General features: G+C 37.5%; 1 protein-coding gene across 1 annotated transcript; it reads left to right on the top strand.

The window, feature by feature from the left end:
• The first annotated feature begins 789 nt into the window (after window positions 1-789).
• LOC145679758 (uncharacterized) lies at window positions 790-18072 on the top strand. Its single transcript, XM_081750314.1, has 2 exons — window positions 790-892; window positions 16658-18072. Exons 1-2 carry the CDS (start codon window positions 887-889, stop codon window positions 17426-17428), a joined length of 777 nt encoding a protein of 258 aa, XP_081606440.1. The 5' UTR covers window positions 790-886; the 3' UTR covers window positions 17429-18072.
• The last annotated feature ends 862 nt before the right edge of the window (window positions 18073-18934 follow it).

Below are 18934 nucleotides of genomic sequence, written 5' to 3'. Positions count from 1 at the left end.
GTAGCATATACAAAGTTCGTATATGGGTTATCCTCAACTACCTAATTAATTGAACTATTGAAAGGTGCTACAATGATATTCTCATTGTCTGTCTCACAATGCCTGGCTGCTATCCTGATCATCATTTTAGTTGCTTAGTTTGAAGTGTAGGGTTTCCTTTCAGCAGTGATGCTTTATGGAACGTGAACCTATACTTTAAGATGAAATTCAAATTACTGTAATACGATCCAATTTCAAGGCTCTCGTACTGGGGATCAAACCCGGGGCTTTCTCCTCAAAGAAAACTGCATTAGCCACCAGACCAGCTGAGAGGGCATAAGTGATTTTTCTTTCTGTGTGCAAATGTCCCTAATTCATACGAAAACCATACATTCTGTTTATTTTGTCGAAGTTCCGCCTAAGTTTTGAAGACTCATGAATCTAAGCTTCAAATTGAGTCTTCCCACTGACTTGCTTTAGTATTACGTAATCTGCTACGCCCTTTTTCCAAAAGAAGAAGATCGCTGCTATGAAATATATATATACATTTATATATTATTACGTTAATGTATTTCGTGCATGAATAGCTACAAACCTAGTGTTTATGAGGTGAGGACTAATGTTGGTAGTAACGAGCGGATGTGAAGTTGCATGACGAGATGAGAGGGATCTTTGCTTGCAATCAGATATTGTTAAAGATGGAACCATCGCCGACCTTGCTTTCTTCCTTGAATCTGTTACCATTTTTTTCCTCTTTGTTTTTACTTACAGCGTAGGTAGGGCGTGGTAGCTATTAAACTCTTCGGGGAGGAGGATTCATATAAATTGAGATGATACCTGCTCCCATGCATCACAGTTCCATCAGTGTCTTATCCTTGATCTGTGTGTGTGGTTTACAAAGTGGAAAATGAAGGTGAGAGTTTCAGTGTTCGAGTCTGGGTTTGGGTTTCCGTTTACTAATAAAAATGGGGTGACTCAGATAACATTTATGTTCAATGCAGTGTTTTTTTAAGTGTGGTTCCATTATATTGAAGAACGAAAAATATATGCATTGTGCTTATTTTTTGGTGTGTGTGTGTGTGTTCAGGCAATTTGATCTAATTGTTTCTCGTGTAATGTGAACGTGGTTATTTCGAAGTTCGAAGTTCCTTAATTTGATTGCTGAGACTATCACTTTCGGGAACTATGTTATTTATTTATATTTTGATAGTGTTTTAGATATGCCCGGAAAACCATTTTACATAAATATTATCGATGGAATGTGTGAAAGAATTTTTGAAAGAAAATTCATCACGATTCTCCTAATATCATTGAGGAAAACAAAACAAAACAAAACAAAAAAAAAGACCTCAATCAAGACAACTAGTCGAAGGATTCAAACCTGGGATGTCACGATTATTAAGTCGAGAATGCAAACTATTGACATTCTATAGCAAATCAACAGAAACCAAGTCCCATCGCATTTCCATTCTTCTCCCGAAGTGGGTATAAGGGCCAATGACTAGAGCAGTGGTTCTCAAACTTTCCGATAACGCGGACCCCCTGTTCATTCGGAAAGTGATCTGCAAACCCCCTTGCAATGAAATCTGAAATTTCACATGGTATTAAGAAATAATTAGAATTACTACTGACAAGAAAAAAATAAAAAATAATGCAATAAATAATTTATTCTGAAGATACATGATTGTTTCCTAGTGAACAAAATTTTAATTGAAAATAGAATAACTTTCAAGATTGAAACTGATTTTTTTTTTTTTTTTTTTTTTTTAATAAAGGAAATCCACTTGATAAACAATGTTCTCAAATGTGGGGTCACTAATGTGAGGAATGAAACTCTTTGTGTTTTTCGATAATTGCATTGAAATCTGGAATAAGTTTTGTCACCATTAATCTTAGGTGCGATTTCACATTGAGACGATTTCACTTTAAGGTTTTGATCCTGCAAAGAGCAGAAAAGGTCTTCTCACATAAGTAAGTGATAGGGAAAGGCATCAAATGTTGCAATGTCTTTCTAGACAACTCTTCATACTAACAGCACACACGCTACCAAAAGCTACAAAGTTCATTTCCTTTGAAAACGTTTTTTCATGAAGCATCGCAGGATATTTCCGATAGTTGTTCGTGTTCTGTATTAGAGATTCATACCTTGTATGTCATGTATTTCTACATTAGTGAAAAGATTTTCAATCCAACCATTACCAGATTGTAGTACAGGGAAATATTCTCGAAAACTTGCAACTAATGCTTCCAAGTGTCCTATAAGTGTTTTGTGCATTTCAGCAGAGCGTTTGTCACCTCAATGAAATACTTGAGCACTGGAAATGAAGAATAGTAACTGTTTTGTATTCGTACTGCCCACAGCTGCAGTTTCTTAATCTTAAAAATCTTCTTGCATAACAGCTGTGAGTTCCATTTTAGTACAATACATTTCAAGTTTTAATCATCGCGGACCTCCTGGCAAGGTCCTGCGGACCTACAGGGGTCCACGTACCCCACTTTGATAGTGCTGACCTTTGCTGTATTGGAATACTGGTTCGACTGCAGAACATGTGAATGTGTGTTTTTCTTTGGTCCATTGAATCTGTGTTTGTCATTGGATTCCATTGTAAACCACTTCAATAAAGTGGTTTTCTTGGGATTTTTCCGTTTCCTCATATAATCTCATTCCACAAATTCTCGAATTGTTTACTCATACTTACGATCGGTCTCCTTTAGCCTACATGACATTTTCGAGGAACGCTAAGGTATAAAGATTTTTATTTCATGTCCCAAACTTAGTATCAACTAAGAAATGTCCTACTTGTAGATAAAGTTCAAAGTCCCTGAGACTACAATGTACGAAGGACTTTAGCCAGCTAGACTACTTTTAGGTAGATGATGTGTGTTCAGCACATTGGCTTCCATAACCCATTATTATTATTATATATTTCTTACTTATTTGTATAGACATTTTATTATTATTATTTGCTGTATTTACCAAAGTTAATCATATATTAATTCAAGTAACTCTCTAACGGATTCATGATACTGAATCAAGACCAAGATTCCTCCCCCCCCCCCACACACACACACAGATTCTGGACATTGCCCGCTAAATATTCGTATATACCGAAGCATTGTATAGAAAGCAACTGTCTTACAAGTTGGAAATAAGAACTCCTTAGTGGCTGTATGGTCAGTGAAAGAGTCTTATCGGGAAGATCCGGGTTCGATTTCCGGCGGATCTCATATCATTTGGATTCAATTGTAAGTTGTATGTCCACGTCTCATACAGCCTCGTTGCTGAAAGAGGCATGAAACGTCATTTTTTTTTTTTTTGTATCTACAAGTTAGAAATAAGACGTATATCCTGTTTCTTGCTTTCTATGAAGGAGTACTTCCGTGTCACCAATCACATAGAACGAATCTCTTTGGTCTTAGGTTCGATTCTCGCTAATGACGTAGAAGAAATATCTCGTCTCATTTCGATTCTCGTGTCGAAAATGAGCCAAGAAGCACCGTCTTTTTAAAATTCTAGACGAAACGAGAAATAACTAACTAAAAATCCCCTAAGATTGACCTTGAGCTTCGGCCACCATATTCGAAAATGGCCGCCGATTTTCAGCTCTGCTATATTGAATAACTTACACTAAAAATACAAATTGCTGAGCAAAGCAACGTTTATTATAAAATAATAAATATGTGACAGTTTCGCCAACTAACTGAACATATTGGTTTCATTAGACATATGTTCAGTTAGTTGGCGAAACGAGAAACATGAGAATTTGAGGCGAGAAATTCCAGAACTCTTGTGGGCCACACTAGCTCACCCAGTCCTAGATCTCAAACATTGTTTTATTGTTCATAGTATAAAAACTATAAAATGATTAAGTGATTGTACGGACGTGATGTGAGCCATTTGTCAACGTTTCAAGATACATAAACCATTACACAATATACTCCAAATATGATTTAACTTTTTAATCACATTCTTCGTGAACCTTTCGCGACGTGAAAGGATTCAGGTCACTTATGGATGAACTTAAGAAAAAATCAGTACATACACCTTGTACATAAATTTACAAAAGAGACGAGACTTTTACCAAATTTACGAGACAAGACGAGAATACTTTTATTTCGTCTCGCCTTGTTGCCAACACTACTAGAAATTAAGAATCAATTTATGTTCTGACCACCCACTATCTAACTAAAAGTCGTTTCGCATGCTACTGCTCTTCGGGATGCCAGATGATTTAGTTCAGTTCAATTACCTAAGAAGCTCCATATATAATAACAATGCTTTAACATTGATTAACAAGATTGAACAAGACTATAACATCTCACTAACTGTTGATGTAGTGAGTTGAATATTAGGATACTTTAAAAACTGTGATTTTTATGATATCTTTGACAATAGTTTTTCGCGTCCAAATATCGAATGAACAGAACGAAATACAGTGCGTTTCTAAAGTCCTGGAACTCCAATTTAAGAAAATTATAAATTCTTCATATTTCAATTACTATAACATAAAATATTTACGTCTGACTATAGTTTGTTCTTGCATAAGGATGATTAACAAAGTTTAACATGAATAACATTTAGAGAAGATGTTGGAAATGGTTACTATCCACTGCTAGGCACAAGTGAACACGACGACACATATTGGAGGCCAGTTTGTGCAGTGTTGTGACCGGGATGTTGCTGACTGCTCTCATTATATTCTTATGTCCTGGATTGTCTTTGAATTGTTTTTGTATGTTCTTAAGATAGCTCCACATATAAAAGTCTGCAGGGCTTAAGTCTGGCGTGCGAAGCGGCCACAAGTTTTTTGATATCAATAGATTCCCGAAGAAATGTCTGAGCATCATCACTCGTTGCTCCATTCTGTTGGAACCAACAGTAACGTTTGTCTTCCTCAAGAAAAGCTACAAATTGAGTGACGAAGCCACTTTACACTTCTGAATCAACAATTGTGTTGAAATAAATTAGACCCAGAATTCGTTTACCTGAAATTGCGCACCATATTCTCACTTTCTCGGAATGAAATGAAACTTCATTCACTGTATGAGAATTTTCAGTACCTCATATCCGAGTATTCTGGCTACTCACGTATGCACGTGAATGGAACTAGGCCTCTTCACTGAAAAATGTTTTGTTCTGTTTGTTGACAACATTGTTCTGTGTGAATCTGTTGAACCACTGACAACAATTTATGTGTTTCTTGGAAACTCAACGGGCACAGTTCTTGAATTTCTCGAATCATGTTTGCTCGGAACTTTGAATGTTTTGCAGCCCTATGACAAGATGATATATATTTTCCTACCTCTTGTGAAAGTCCCCTCAGAGGCTTTCTAGGGAAGTTCTACAATTTCTGACCAATATCCACAAGAAAGTTTTTGTGAAAATTGATGGTCGTATCTTTGCTCCTTAGCTTATCTACGGCGTTTTCTGTTTCGCGAAACCTTTACTAAATCATACACTCTTATTTCCCCAGGCGATGCAGCGTTGGGATATCTCCTGTGAAAGATCTCTATACAGTTTTCGTATGATTTAACTTCAAAGTAAGCTCCTAAAACAGCATCCATCTGCACCCATATACGACGCATGGCGAACTGAATTAGTGCGCGTTTTCAACTGGACATTTGGCGTTTATTCTTGCTGCTTCTGCGCATGCATCGTTCTCCATGGTCGTCTAGTGTTGATTTGTATGTTCCTATAACACCAACAGACAATCACAAGCAACAGTTTCTAAAAACATTGAACAGGGTGATTACAAAGTCCCGTTACCCCCTATCGCGTGTCCACGTATTCATAGATAGTCTTATTGTATTAATGTGGGATCATGGCAGAGGACAACTTTGAGGTAGTTTGACTATTCTGTACTGTTTATTCCAGAGTGTCTGTGTGTACACCATTGTTTTCATAACAGAATATGATTCTCCTCCATGTACGATGTGAAATTCTTCTCAACATTGCTGGCGTGATGGCAGTAAATCCATGTCGAACAGCATCCTTAAGTTCGTCAACTGACTCGTAACGAGTGGCAGCAATCTTTAGTTTTGTGAGCCCCCATAATGCTTTGTTGCAAGATGACAGATCAGGACTTCGGTGTGTCCATTCCCAAGGTGCAGCCAAATGGACAGAACCACGTTCAATCAACTTATCAGGATATACCTCCTTGAGTTATTTTCTTAGGGCAATAGCATAATGGGTTGATGCTCCATCCTGCTGGTACAATACACGACCGAGCAGTCCCCGAGCAATCCAGTTTAATGCTGGACCAAAATTTTGAATATTTGTTTTATGCAAGTTCAAATTTTATATTTATATTTTTTACAATTTATAAATATAATTAATTATAAAAAGCGAAATAATAAGTGACATACGAAACAACATTCCAGAGTTGAATATTATCAATTCTTCGAGGTCAGGTCCCCCGTTCCAAAGATGTGTACGCTAACCACACTGAGAAAAATACGTTCTCCGGACAGCGGTATATTGTACAAATATACGGTAACCTCTTGCTTACTACAGAAATCAGTACGGAGTATACGTTATCTGTATGCTACATGGGCACTGCCCTTAGATGTTACATCATGCCGTTGCAGGATGTCTGACATCTAATAGTTTTCCGTATATCACATGCATATACATATGTTACATTCCTCAGCTATATGTTATATACGTCCATTTGTATGTGAGATCCTGACCACTTATATTGTTTCATACGGAAAGTACGTATAGATGGAACACTTATACGGAAAGTATTATAAAACATACGTTTTCAGTTATACGTCTGCTGTACGTTAAGTCCAAAAACTACAGGAATTATGCATGTAACCTACCTTTTTAAGTATGCCACCTACAAGTTTTTTCTCAGTGCATATAGCCATGAGGAGCTCTGGAGTCTGCTGTATATGACTGCTATCATATTATTTATTATGCTTCTATATGAAAGTATTTTTTAATTATCATTTCTTTTGTTCTTTTGTTTATGACGAAATACCAGAAACGGAAACTTTGCTCTGCAAGTAGGACCGGCAAGCAACTACAAGTGTGTTACCTTGCTGTCATCTTTCATGCATCTTTCATTAAACATCAAAATCGGCTTCCCTTTGGGATATTGTTTTAGCGGACCAAACAGATGGAAATCGCAGGGCAACATGTCCGAGCTTTAGGGCAGATGCTCAAGTTGCTCCCACTTGAACTTGTCCAGTAAACTTTGTGTGACCTGAAAGACGTGTGGACGAGCGTTATCATGGAGCAGAATCACTCCTTCCGTGAGCAGTCCAGGCCGTTTGCTCTTGATAGGGACTTTGGTTTTTGCTACGAAGTGCCTCACGGTGCACGTCACTGCTAATGGTTTTTCCGTGCTCTACTAATTTGATGAGTATCGGATAACGAACGTTGAAAAAGACGGGGAGCATCACCTTGCCTGCTGAGAGCACAGCTCTGAGAGTGACTATGTATGCTGTCTCGCTTTCTCTCTGGCTCGAAGTTATGGTACCAGCTCTCGTCACCGGCGACGATCAGCTCCATAAATGCGGGGTCTTATGATACTGAAACAAGTGTTTCAGTGCTAGCCTCATAAGCATTTCCTTCTGTGATTCGCTGAGCATCTTCGGAACCTACTGCGCGCACACACTCCGATAACCCAACTTGCTGTGCACAATTGTCCACACTGTTCCAACGCAGGCTCCCACAATCACTGCCCACATTCACATGGTGACACGCCGATTACTTCTCACCAGGTCGTTCACCTTGTCCATGAGTTCGGCCGTGGTTACCGTGTTTGTCTGGCCTGGTCTCGGGTCATCACTCACACTCTCCCGGCCTTCATGAAAGGAGGCACTGCATTTTCTCACTGACTTGTCGGACACAGAATCTTCCCTATATACGGCCACCATCCGGCGATGAATATTGGCCGATTTAGCAGTCAGAAATTTGATAACATGTCGCTGCTCCTCAATCGTCGAATTTTTCAATGTGAACGCCATACTTGCCTCACACGTACTGCCGCGTCAATTGGACGAAATACACAACGCAGACAAACAATTCTTTGTCTGTGACACACAATTGCCTAATTCTCTTCTGCGTGATGTGAGAGGCGTTTGCACATGCGCACAACCACTCCGGACACTGCATGCTCTTCTCTAAATGTCGCACTATGTTATCCCAAAACTGCATAATCCTATTTGGTTTGTATACTACGTTTTGTACCTTTTCATTTCAACACTCATTATATATATATATATATATATATATATATATATATATATATATATATATATATATACGGATATTGACGTGTATGAATAAGAGATTTTGGTGTCATCTGGCATGTTCTTTGTGAGTTGTAAGTGTGTCATATATGGCACTTACTTATTTCTCGTCGGACCTAAGTGAAAAATCCAAAATTCAAGTTTTAATTTATTTTTCAATTTCCCACATGAGGATTTTCAATATTGATTCTTTTTTTCGCTAAAAGAAAAAAATCATGGAGAAAGGGGTTAACAGAAACAGGCTATTAACACAAAACACCAAAGATATGTAGTTCTATGCTCTCGGTTATTCCTTTGAGCTTACCGAATGTTAAAACATTACTGCCTTCTTCTTCTTTCTTCTTGTGTTTTTTCCACAGTCTTTTAGAATTCCTTGAGCTTTTGTTCATCTTCTGATGTAGTTTTGATTTCATCTAGTCTCAGTTCGTCTCCAATATTTTTATCGTATTATTTGTTATGCGTCACAATATCATACAACGCGTTCCAGGATATGTTGTTCTCCACAGTTGCATATATCATTTGCTATTATGTTCAATCTCTTCAGATCGTTTTTAAAAGGTCTATATTAGGATACGTATTCCATAACTTCTTTATTATTTTTACCCATCTTTTCTCTAGTTTTTAAATTTGGAATAAAGTTTCTTGTTCTATTGCTTAAAAAAAATACCCATTCAGTAGTCCACATAAATTTAAATATTTGTTCGATGTGTTAATCTATTCTTGGAATTTATCCTGTAATTTCCAAAATATTGGTTAGTTCCTTATTCTTAATCCATGTGTTTATGTATTTTCTTACTATTTGGAGATGGACTGTTTTCATTTCCCTTGTATTTGCAATGATTCTGTTTCACTTATTTGGATGAGTCTTTGTACCCTTGTTAGGGTTTGTTTTAACTTAATATGCATTAAATATTCTACATAAATTTACAAAACGAGACGGAAAAAGCTTTTCGAATTTCGACTTCTATAAATTTGGAATACAAGATGAGACGAGAAAACTAATTTCACGTCTCGTGGTCAACACTAACTGTTACACTACGACGACATAGTGCTAGTTATATATATTTTAATGGTTAGTAGATATCATGTTGTATAGAAACATTTCCACGCACTGAAGTAATTGTTGTAACTAAATTTTAGAATACGTCGTTCTGTATCCAGTGGCGTACAGTGACCATGTTTTAATACTACTCTTTTACAGAATTTAAAGTTTACCATATTACAAGTAAGATATGAACACAAATTCATGCACATTCTGATTAAGAAAGATTTATGTTCCTACTTCTGAAACATTGAGGAGATTATTAATATAGATTATTATTATAAGTAGAAATTAATTATTATTTTGAAACTAATATGCTTGAAATTTTGTGTCACTGATATATTGTTATTAAAGATATAGATATATTTGATGTTGTTCTATTAACACGTTTGTTATATCCCTATGTCTATTATAATCTTAATATTTTTGTTACTTACACAGAGATTGATTCATTTATATCGAGCCGAATAATGTGCAATTGTACTGCGCATGCGCAAAGTATTGCCCTATGACTGCTACGAGGCAAGCAACATTCTAGTTAATCAAGTAGTAAAGCAATGCGGTCGAGCGTAATATGATGCTGCCCAAATTGAACATATTCTGGGATGAGTTCATTGTAGCCCTTTCCGACGGCGTTTAAACGGCGTTGCGCATCCTAGAAATGTGTGAAATTCGTAAATTTTGTGTAGGTCGCATCACTGCGAATCATATTATGCAGAAATATGTGGCATATATATTGTGTGTGTTTCGGTGTATGGCGACTCCGAAAACTCCACACTTAACGTGTTATGGCTAGCAGTTACCACACATCGCAGTCGACAATCAACAGCGCCATTTTTTAATTATTTACACTTCACGGTCGTTCGCAAGAACAGTGTGCACGCCCTGAAAGCTTGTCATATGGCTGAACGATAAAGGAACTGCAGGTTGTATGAATATCATCTCGTGGATGATTGGTAGAAGTTTGTTGTTACCCTTGATTAAGCATGAATTTACCTCACAGTAGTAAAGTTCGTGCCATTACATACGAACCTGTTGACGCTAAGGGACTAAAAACGTTATTCCGCCAGTGCGTAAAGTTTCTCAAAAGGCAGTTTGTGATTGTAGATGGTTTCCCGTACAAGAGCAAACTGTGGTTTCGAAAGATTAAGTGAAACGTCAAAATCAATGCTGCGTACTACCAGACTCATGTCCTGATTGAAATATACCTGCATGAAATCCTAGCATTGTACGGACAAGACGTAAACCATGTTGAACTGTACCAAACCAAGATATCCAGTTACACGGCGAAAACTCAGTGGAGTTCTATCGCCGTATGGAACAGTAAACTGTAATTGCGGCAATTCCCTTCTCTGGCGTCCCTGTCAAGAGTTCAGATGCCTGCGCAATGGACTGTTGTGCTTTCGGACTCTTTACGCGGCACCTGTCGCATTGTCGAGTCCGTGCCGCCTAAGGCCTGTGGAAAGCCTATAAAAAGGAGTGGGATACAATGCCCATGGTCCAACTGCAACGCGGTCTCCTGTAATAGTCAGTACAGGTGGCCTGCAGATCGAACACAATTTGTGGTGAATACAAGGCATTTCCTAGGTAAGTGGCACACTCTGATCGGCTCAATATAAATGAATCAACCTCTGTATTGCTAATTTGTACGTATATAAATTGCAATTAGTGTAAAATATATATGTAAAAAGTCCAACTTTCCAGGATAACGAAAACTAAATTATGAAAGCAGGCACGTTTGTTAGCAATGTAATTTTGCCTCTTTTTGTGTTACTCCCATGTAACGGAATTTCGAGAAAAAATGTATTACACAGAGAGAAAAATCGAGTGCAATTAGAAGAAAAATCCATAGATTCCGGCTATAGGTGGCTTTCTTGATCGTGCTCATGCCACAGCAGGAAAACTGCAATCTGTGTTGTGGTGCAGGTTTTCTGTTCTACATTCGAAAATGAAAATGAAATGAAACCTTTTAGTTTAACGTCCCACGATTATGTCTTTCAGGCTAACGGAGACAGACGATTAATGAAAGTGAATCTTGTTAATTTATTTTTGTGCTCTTCCACCAGGAATCGAACCCGCGACCATGAGCACCAAATACACACATGCTTTAGATAGACCAGCGGGGAGATTGTACTGCGTTTGAACCAGGAGAGCCTAGATGTTGCATAGATACTCCTTATATTTGTACGAGTGTTCCGTAAAATAGTTAATTCTAAATGCTGATACGTATTCAATTATCTTTTCTGTATTTTTATTTTCAAGAAGAAAGAAAATATAGATGGTATACTGCAATGGGACTCTATAATGTACGTTCACAACCAGATAATGTTTATCAAATCTCATAAGCATGATTCTATATCTTGTGCATACCGGTAGAGGATACACATGATTTCCGTCTATTTGCGGCTGTACAGATTGGTCGTGACTAAGAAACAAACCTGTACGTAGCCTGGGACAGAAAATCTTGTGTGTGGTACAGAATACTACTAAATTTCATCTTCGGATTTTCTGTACTTAAAATCAGCTTTTCTTTCTTTCAGTGTTCGAATAGTGACACTTTAGACTAAGGAGCAAACGCTGTATGACACGTATCTAAATTATTACAAATAGTGCGTTTTATGTAAAACGACATTTTACAGTATTCCATCAGCAGATTGTAATGGACGATCTGTTATTTCTGAATCAATTCTGGCAATCAACAAATATAACATAAGTAGGCCTTATTGTAACATTTGCAGCACAGTACTTTTTTAAAAATTTTATCTTCCCCTTGACTGTCGACTTATGACATCATGTTCTTTATAATGTGTTGGAGTCAGGAATTGCTCCCCCTTAATTTGAGAAATACATATAAATTGGATACTAATAAAAAACGAGAAAATTTTATGTCGGTGGACAGTCTTGTCCCTCCCTAACAAAATCTGAAATAATACTATTGAGTCTGTTGAATTGAAGGTGTGTATTCTTATTAGTTTTTTAAATTTGTTACTGCTGCTCGTTTGAGTATTAATAGGGATTTCATTTCATATGCTGTCTCCTGGTTAAAATCCTTCCGGTCCTGTTGCAACTTTAAATTACACTACGGGTTATGAAAACAGTATCGGTCGACAACAAGAAAACAATAAAGGAATTCAGAGTAGCATATGGAGATAATTTACAAAGAAAGCTGGAGGCCATCTTTTTGTTTGTCTCTTGCAAAGGTATATTCGTACTAGTTAATTCATCAAATTTATGGCCTTTAATGTCATTATAATGCATAAAATTTTAAAGCTTCTACTTTGATTTTTTGCCGAACAAAGCCAACATTTCCTCTCTGTCTATTACTTTAACTATTTCTTGTGCACCTTAGTTACTGCTCTGTCGTTCATAAGCACACCACGAATTCTAAAATACCACGGGTAAGAAACAAATCAGATCAAACCTGTAAATGTTCATATGTGTGGATCGCGAATTGTTCACACAATACCAAACCTAGATTAAGACATTTTTGGTACAGTATCTGAGAACATCTTTAAAGCTTAATCTTCCAGTTTCATAGCTTATTGTCTCTTATCTTCTGCAGTGTGAACATCTCTGGAATCCTTCTTGTCATTGAAACAGTATTCTTATAATTTTCTTAGATAATAGCATTCGTATGATTATCTGCACACGAATCACTATCTCTACAATTAGTGGATAATGCATGTAGATCCTCCGTGTATCACAAATGGTGTTCAAAAAGTTTTGCACAGTGGTATCTATTCTTTTATATTTGTTGCAGGAGGAGAATGACATTTTTTGTGAACATACTTGGAACATTTTGCTATACACTGAGCCTACTCAATGTAGCCTCCATCAGCTGTGACGCATCTGGTCCAACGTTCTTTCCATGATGTAAATGCACTTTGGTGAAATTCTGGGGATTGACTTTTACACCATCGCCTGACACAGGAAGTAAGATTTTTCTCACTATCAAATGTTTCACCGCGCAGGTGGGCCTTCAGACGTGTTTTGCTTTCAGGTTCGGACAAAAACAATCATGTTTCATCCTGGGTAATGAACAGCCGTCAAAACACTGTTTCCACTCTTCAGTAAAGGTCGTCATGAGACCCTTGTACACATCCTTCCTCATCTTTTTCATTTCTCTTGTCAATAATTTAGGCACCCAACGTGCACAGATTTTTCTGTACCCTAGTGACTGTACCACTGATACCACACTACCCAATGACAAACCAATCATTTCAGCAAGCTGTCGTGTCGTCACACATCTGTCATTTTGGATGATTTGATTAATGGTCTCGGTCTCCTTATTCACATCACTCACTATCGTCGATGGTCTACCGCATCGTGGATTGTCCAATAGAGAGAAATCACCTTCTTTAAACCTCTGCAACCGCCGCTGGATACTGCTGCAATCCAATGTGTCCTCCCCATAAACAGGGAGCAACTTCCTGTGAATCGATGTGGCAGAGTCATCGCCGGTCTTGAAGAGGAACTCCATCACCGACCTTTGTTCCAACCTGACATCTACTTCACGATCCATTATGGCTCACCTGTATAAAAGAAAATACTTTTATATACCAACTTATAGCTAAATGTTTCAAGTATGTTCACAAAAAAATCATTCTCCTCCTGCAACAAATAAAAAAATAGAGACCACTGTCCAAACTTTTTGAACACCCTTTGTAAATTGTGAAAGATGTTAATACAAGCTGCGTACTGCCATTCAGAGACACCCGATTTAAAACTTATTTCAATTTAAAGACCGTAAAATTACATTAAAACCTTAATGCGAATAGGGGCCTACGACACTCCAAGAGTATGAGAGTGCCATTTTAAGACTTGTTATCATTTTGAAATGAGTACCGGTAAGTCGGAAATTTATTAAATGCTTACAATATAATGTCCAAAGATGAAAAGCTAGAGTCACAAAATCTTTGAATTAAATAACCGTATTTTGTATTTAAAAAAAATAAGAAATAACACATAGAAGAGCTTCTCAGACCGTTTGTTCGTTCGAGGGTTAAACCACCAAAATGTAGTACGCACCGATTGTCCCTTGAAAGAGATGGCAGCGAATCATCAAACCGTTCGAATCTTGCATCAGCGCCCCCTTAAACTGCAGCTGCGATATCATGGCCGTCAAATTCTCCATGACAAATTGTTTCTCCCTTATCTGTACATGTTTTTATCATGACCACTTGTGGTCAGCTCAATTTCTTCTCACTTTAGATGTAGTAGTACTTTCAACTTACTTGTATCTATGTACCATATTGTGTCTTTATGTTTTAATTACGTTGATGCGATCATTTAAGTATTCGCTTTTTTCCGGTAAGATTTGATTCAAATTTTCACCGAGACAATTTTCCACAATATTATAGTTTAAATAGAAAGATTGATTAGTTTATATCCAATCAATTTGGTAGTGTTGCTCACGTGGAAAATCAGCTCTTGGGGCGAGAGTATACGACGGCGCTCCCCCCGTACATATGAGTGAGGTCGACAGACCAGCCATGGTTGGCGCGAAGCGTAAAGTGTGTTTGTCACGTTACATGAATCTTGTAGCTGTCATAAAAAGAACCTTGCAACCCGATCTTTCTATTTACTGTCTACATGATACAACTTCCTGAAAGCAAGAAAGGTATCTCCACCCATGCAGCACTGTACTCTAGTAGACAAATAGTGAACCTCCTCATTAAGAAACATGTCTTTTGGCGCACTTCCTCTCTCTTTCCAAAAGAATCCGTTGTTTCGGAAGCGGCGGAGGGCGATAGCAGGTAGTAAGCAAGACGATTTAGAAAGTTGCACATGGTTCAACTCCTTCCAAGATGGAAAAAAAATTGTATGTCCTTTTCAAGATTATGTTTACATGGAGAAATATAGTAGTGTTGCAAGGTTTTTTTATGACAGCTGAAAGATTCATGTAACGTGACAACCACGCTTAGAAAAGTTTTGAAAAATAAACCCTACTTTTCCTTGATTTTGAGCACTTTTTATTAGTTTTCCCTTCCCGTATATATATTTCTCCCGAATTTTGCACCCTCTTACTTCGGCACCCGGGGCCGTCGCTTTGCTCGACCCCCCAGATACGGTACTGGTGTTGCTGTCATTGTGTAAGTGCTCTAAAACATGAAACCAGCGTCGTTATCAATGGGGTGTCACAACTTGCAACTAGTGAAAGCGTTATTAGGGAGGTTTCATCATGGACCCTTTCCACTCTCAATTTTCATATAAGCAAACAGTGAAACAGCTAAGGAAAAGTTGATTATATATAAGACCTATTACAACCAAAGATTTCGTGACCAGATAGAATACGAATGGGGCACATGCAGAAATATTCGCTTACAAAAGGGGCTCGTTTAAGGTTATCAGAGAAAGTGTCATTGTCATTTTGGCCTGTGGTGCATACACAAGAACTGGGTTCACAACCTTCTCCCGCGCCACGTTGATGAACGTAAGGAAACTGTACGAAATGAACTTGGTGGGATCAAAATGGGAAACGTTGTTACATTGGATGAAGCATTTAATATTTATCTCACACGTATTATTTCTATTCGGGAAATTGTGTACTGTGACATGTCTTTAAGGGTCGGGTTTTACCACTACTGCAGAGAAATTTTTCTCTCAGGTAACCATGTTTGTCGCCGGATGGAATCGGAGGGTTGAACAAAAATTGAAGGTGAATGCTACCTACTTCCATGAATCCATCATTACCTCAATTTATCAATTATTTGTACTTAGTTAACAAGTACCAGGTGCACATTTTTTCAGTTGAGCAAGGGTTCCAGCCATTCGTCTCTCCGGTTTTAGATAACACGGAACAGCAAACGGAAATCCATGTTAATCTTTTTCACACATTTCTGTTAAAAGCCCTAACGACAGCCCAATGTATTTCTGCACGTTGGACTGTTAAAACGATGTCTACAACATACTCTCACTGATCTCTGGGAATCCTACAGGGAGAAATGGAGCGGGTTTCTTATGTCTGTGCTCCAGTGTAGTTTATTGCAGTAAAAGTTTTTATGTTGGACAATAGTCCATAGTGTTGGTGGTATGATATAACAAACCATTGAGAGCAGCATGACTTTTCAGGTAGTAAGTACACTTCGAAAATCCGTCATGGATGAAGCTTTTGTATATGTCAACTCTGTGTTTTGATAAGAAATAAATAATATACAGAGTAGAAATAGGGGAAATTGTTTGATAAACATAACTTAAAAACCAGCCCCAATTTTAGTGAACTTTTGAAAGGTGACGCACGAAAAAGTATCTGTGATCATAGCTTTGATCACCACTCTTAGTACTTTACATAGTGGAACGGATTCATCAGATCCATGATTACGTTATTCAGAAGTCATGTGCAATTTACTCATACGTGTTTTCTTTTCGTTTCAGGGAACAATTGCTTTTTGTGCTCTACTATCTATTGCTCATGCTGGAGTCATTGTTGGACCAAATTTAGTCCGAGCCCCCATCTTGGACGGAGCTGTCATCCAATCTGATCGTATTGGAGGCAATTTCATCTATAAATATGCTCAAAACCATGCTTACACTGCTGTAAGCCCAATTGTGCAGAATGTAGCTACTCCAGTTGCTGTCTCGTATGCTGTTCCTCCTGCTGAAGTTGCTCATCCTGTCGAAGTTGCCCCAATACAATTTGTAGCACCACAAGTTGTTTCAGCACCACATGTTATTTCAACACCACATTCACCAGCTGTTACCACGAAGGAAGGTTCTTCTGCTCCAGTTACCACTACTGCTACACAAATTACTTCAGTGCCAGTAACTTCTGCACAAGTTATCTCAGTACCACTAGTGCCATCTATCCAACACCAGGAAGTTCCCTCACTAGTACGAGTTACCCCTGAACAACAAAATGTTACAGTACTATCTCCAGTGCAACAGTACTTTTCTGTTCCAGTGGTTTCAACATCTGTTTTCCCTCCTCAAAATATTCTTTCAAACGCTGTTATTTCTCCAGTATTCGGTGGCTTTCCAACTATAGTAACTGCTCAACCAGGATCACCTACTTCTTCCGACAGTGGATCATCTCTTGCAGAAGGATCCGGTAATGCACCAGCATCTGATGCTCCTTTCGATTCAGATAATATTGTTCCTGATTCCGCTGACGAGGATGACACAGATGAAATTGATACAGGTGCCTAAAGTATGCTAAAACTTTTTCCAGGTATAATAGAATTGTCATTGGGCATTTTCAATGTAGCCATAAGAGAATCGAAAATTTCACGATGTATATTTTAGGTTGAGCTCCTAAAGACAATTTTTCGAGTTCCTTTACTTAAGAATCTGATGACGTTACCATTCATCACTAGGCCGAATAAATTTGAAGATTGTTTTGTATTCTATTTAGTTTAGATTTTTCGATAGGCTACCATGTCTGTATTTGCGTTCGAAAGCAATCAAGATATTTCCTCTCAACTGTGAACACTAGTGAAAGTTTGTGCCATTTGCTACACTAAGAATACCATTACTGTAATTATATTGTAAATACAATAATATTGGAAATAAATTTCACAATTTCCTTCTTAAAAACAATACAGCGTATAAAGTTAGTTCGTTCTTTTCTTCGAAATCCAAACAGAAATCAAATGCACTTTATTTAATAGAGAATTCTTAAATAAACTTGAATGAAGTAAATAACTATCTTCTAATGTGAGTATAAGTTCTAAAGATTGAAGTTTGTAATTATTCTTGTAATTAATAATTTTGTTTGTGTATTGAAATTTTTGTTCCAAATATTTCGCTAAACTGGAAAGTGAAGATGAATTGTAACGAAACAGTGAACTGCGAAATGATAATACATGCCACTAGAACTCGTTGTCAGATACTCACGTTGGTGTTACCACTTATTTGATTATGCCAACAGACATATCTGAAGATGAATGATATTAACTGCTGAGTTAACTTTTTTTTTTTTTTAAGTGTTTCAACTTGAAACTTTCTTTTAGCTAGTTTGAATGTAAAAGGTGTATTTTATTAGATTAGCATTCAACATCAACTTCTTATCTAAATGAACATTCGTAAATCCAAATTAAACTACTCGCTGAACGAAACAATAAGTTTATTGCAAAAATTATTAACGTGTACCAGTTTCACAAACTATCCACTTGGCTTCATTAGACACTATCTTTTTTTCCATCTTCTTAACAATCTTTTATATCTGCTCGATTCACACTTCACTCCTTTCTTGTCCACTCTTAAACCTTTAGGAGTAACCTTTTCCATCAAACACTTCCACAGGAACCACACTTGCTGTCTCGGTAATAGTATACATGAGAACCCCCTGATCTGCGTTTCTTCTGTGTTCTATTACCACTTCTACATGAAATACCATAAATTTTCTACGTAGTGCAATAGTAAGAAGTATCCATGTGCACAAGAAGTATCCATGTGTTAAATTCTCCCCCCCACACACAAACACATAATCATAGATAAAGTACAAGGGCACTACACATGCAGATATAAAGTACAGATACGTTCTTTTTTATTTTCGTATCAGTCGATAAGTAAATAAAAGTCGCTTTGTTACCCCCTTTGTAAGTTCGTACATACTCAATGAATAATCCCTAAAAGTATGAGCGTCCTGCTCCTTCGGGAACTGATGCAGCTTCATGTATACTATATCCGCTGTCTCTTAGATATCTCCGTCCT

The sequence above is a fragment of the Thermobia domestica genome, chromosome 2 (genome assembly GCF_964235325.1).
Source record: "Thermobia domestica chromosome 2, izTheDome1.hap1.1, whole genome shotgun sequence".
In the NCBI taxonomy this organism is placed as follows: Eukaryota; Metazoa; Arthropoda; class Insecta; order Zygentoma; family Lepismatidae; genus Thermobia; species Thermobia domestica.
This window is presented reverse-complemented; position numbering and strand designations above follow the sequence as displayed.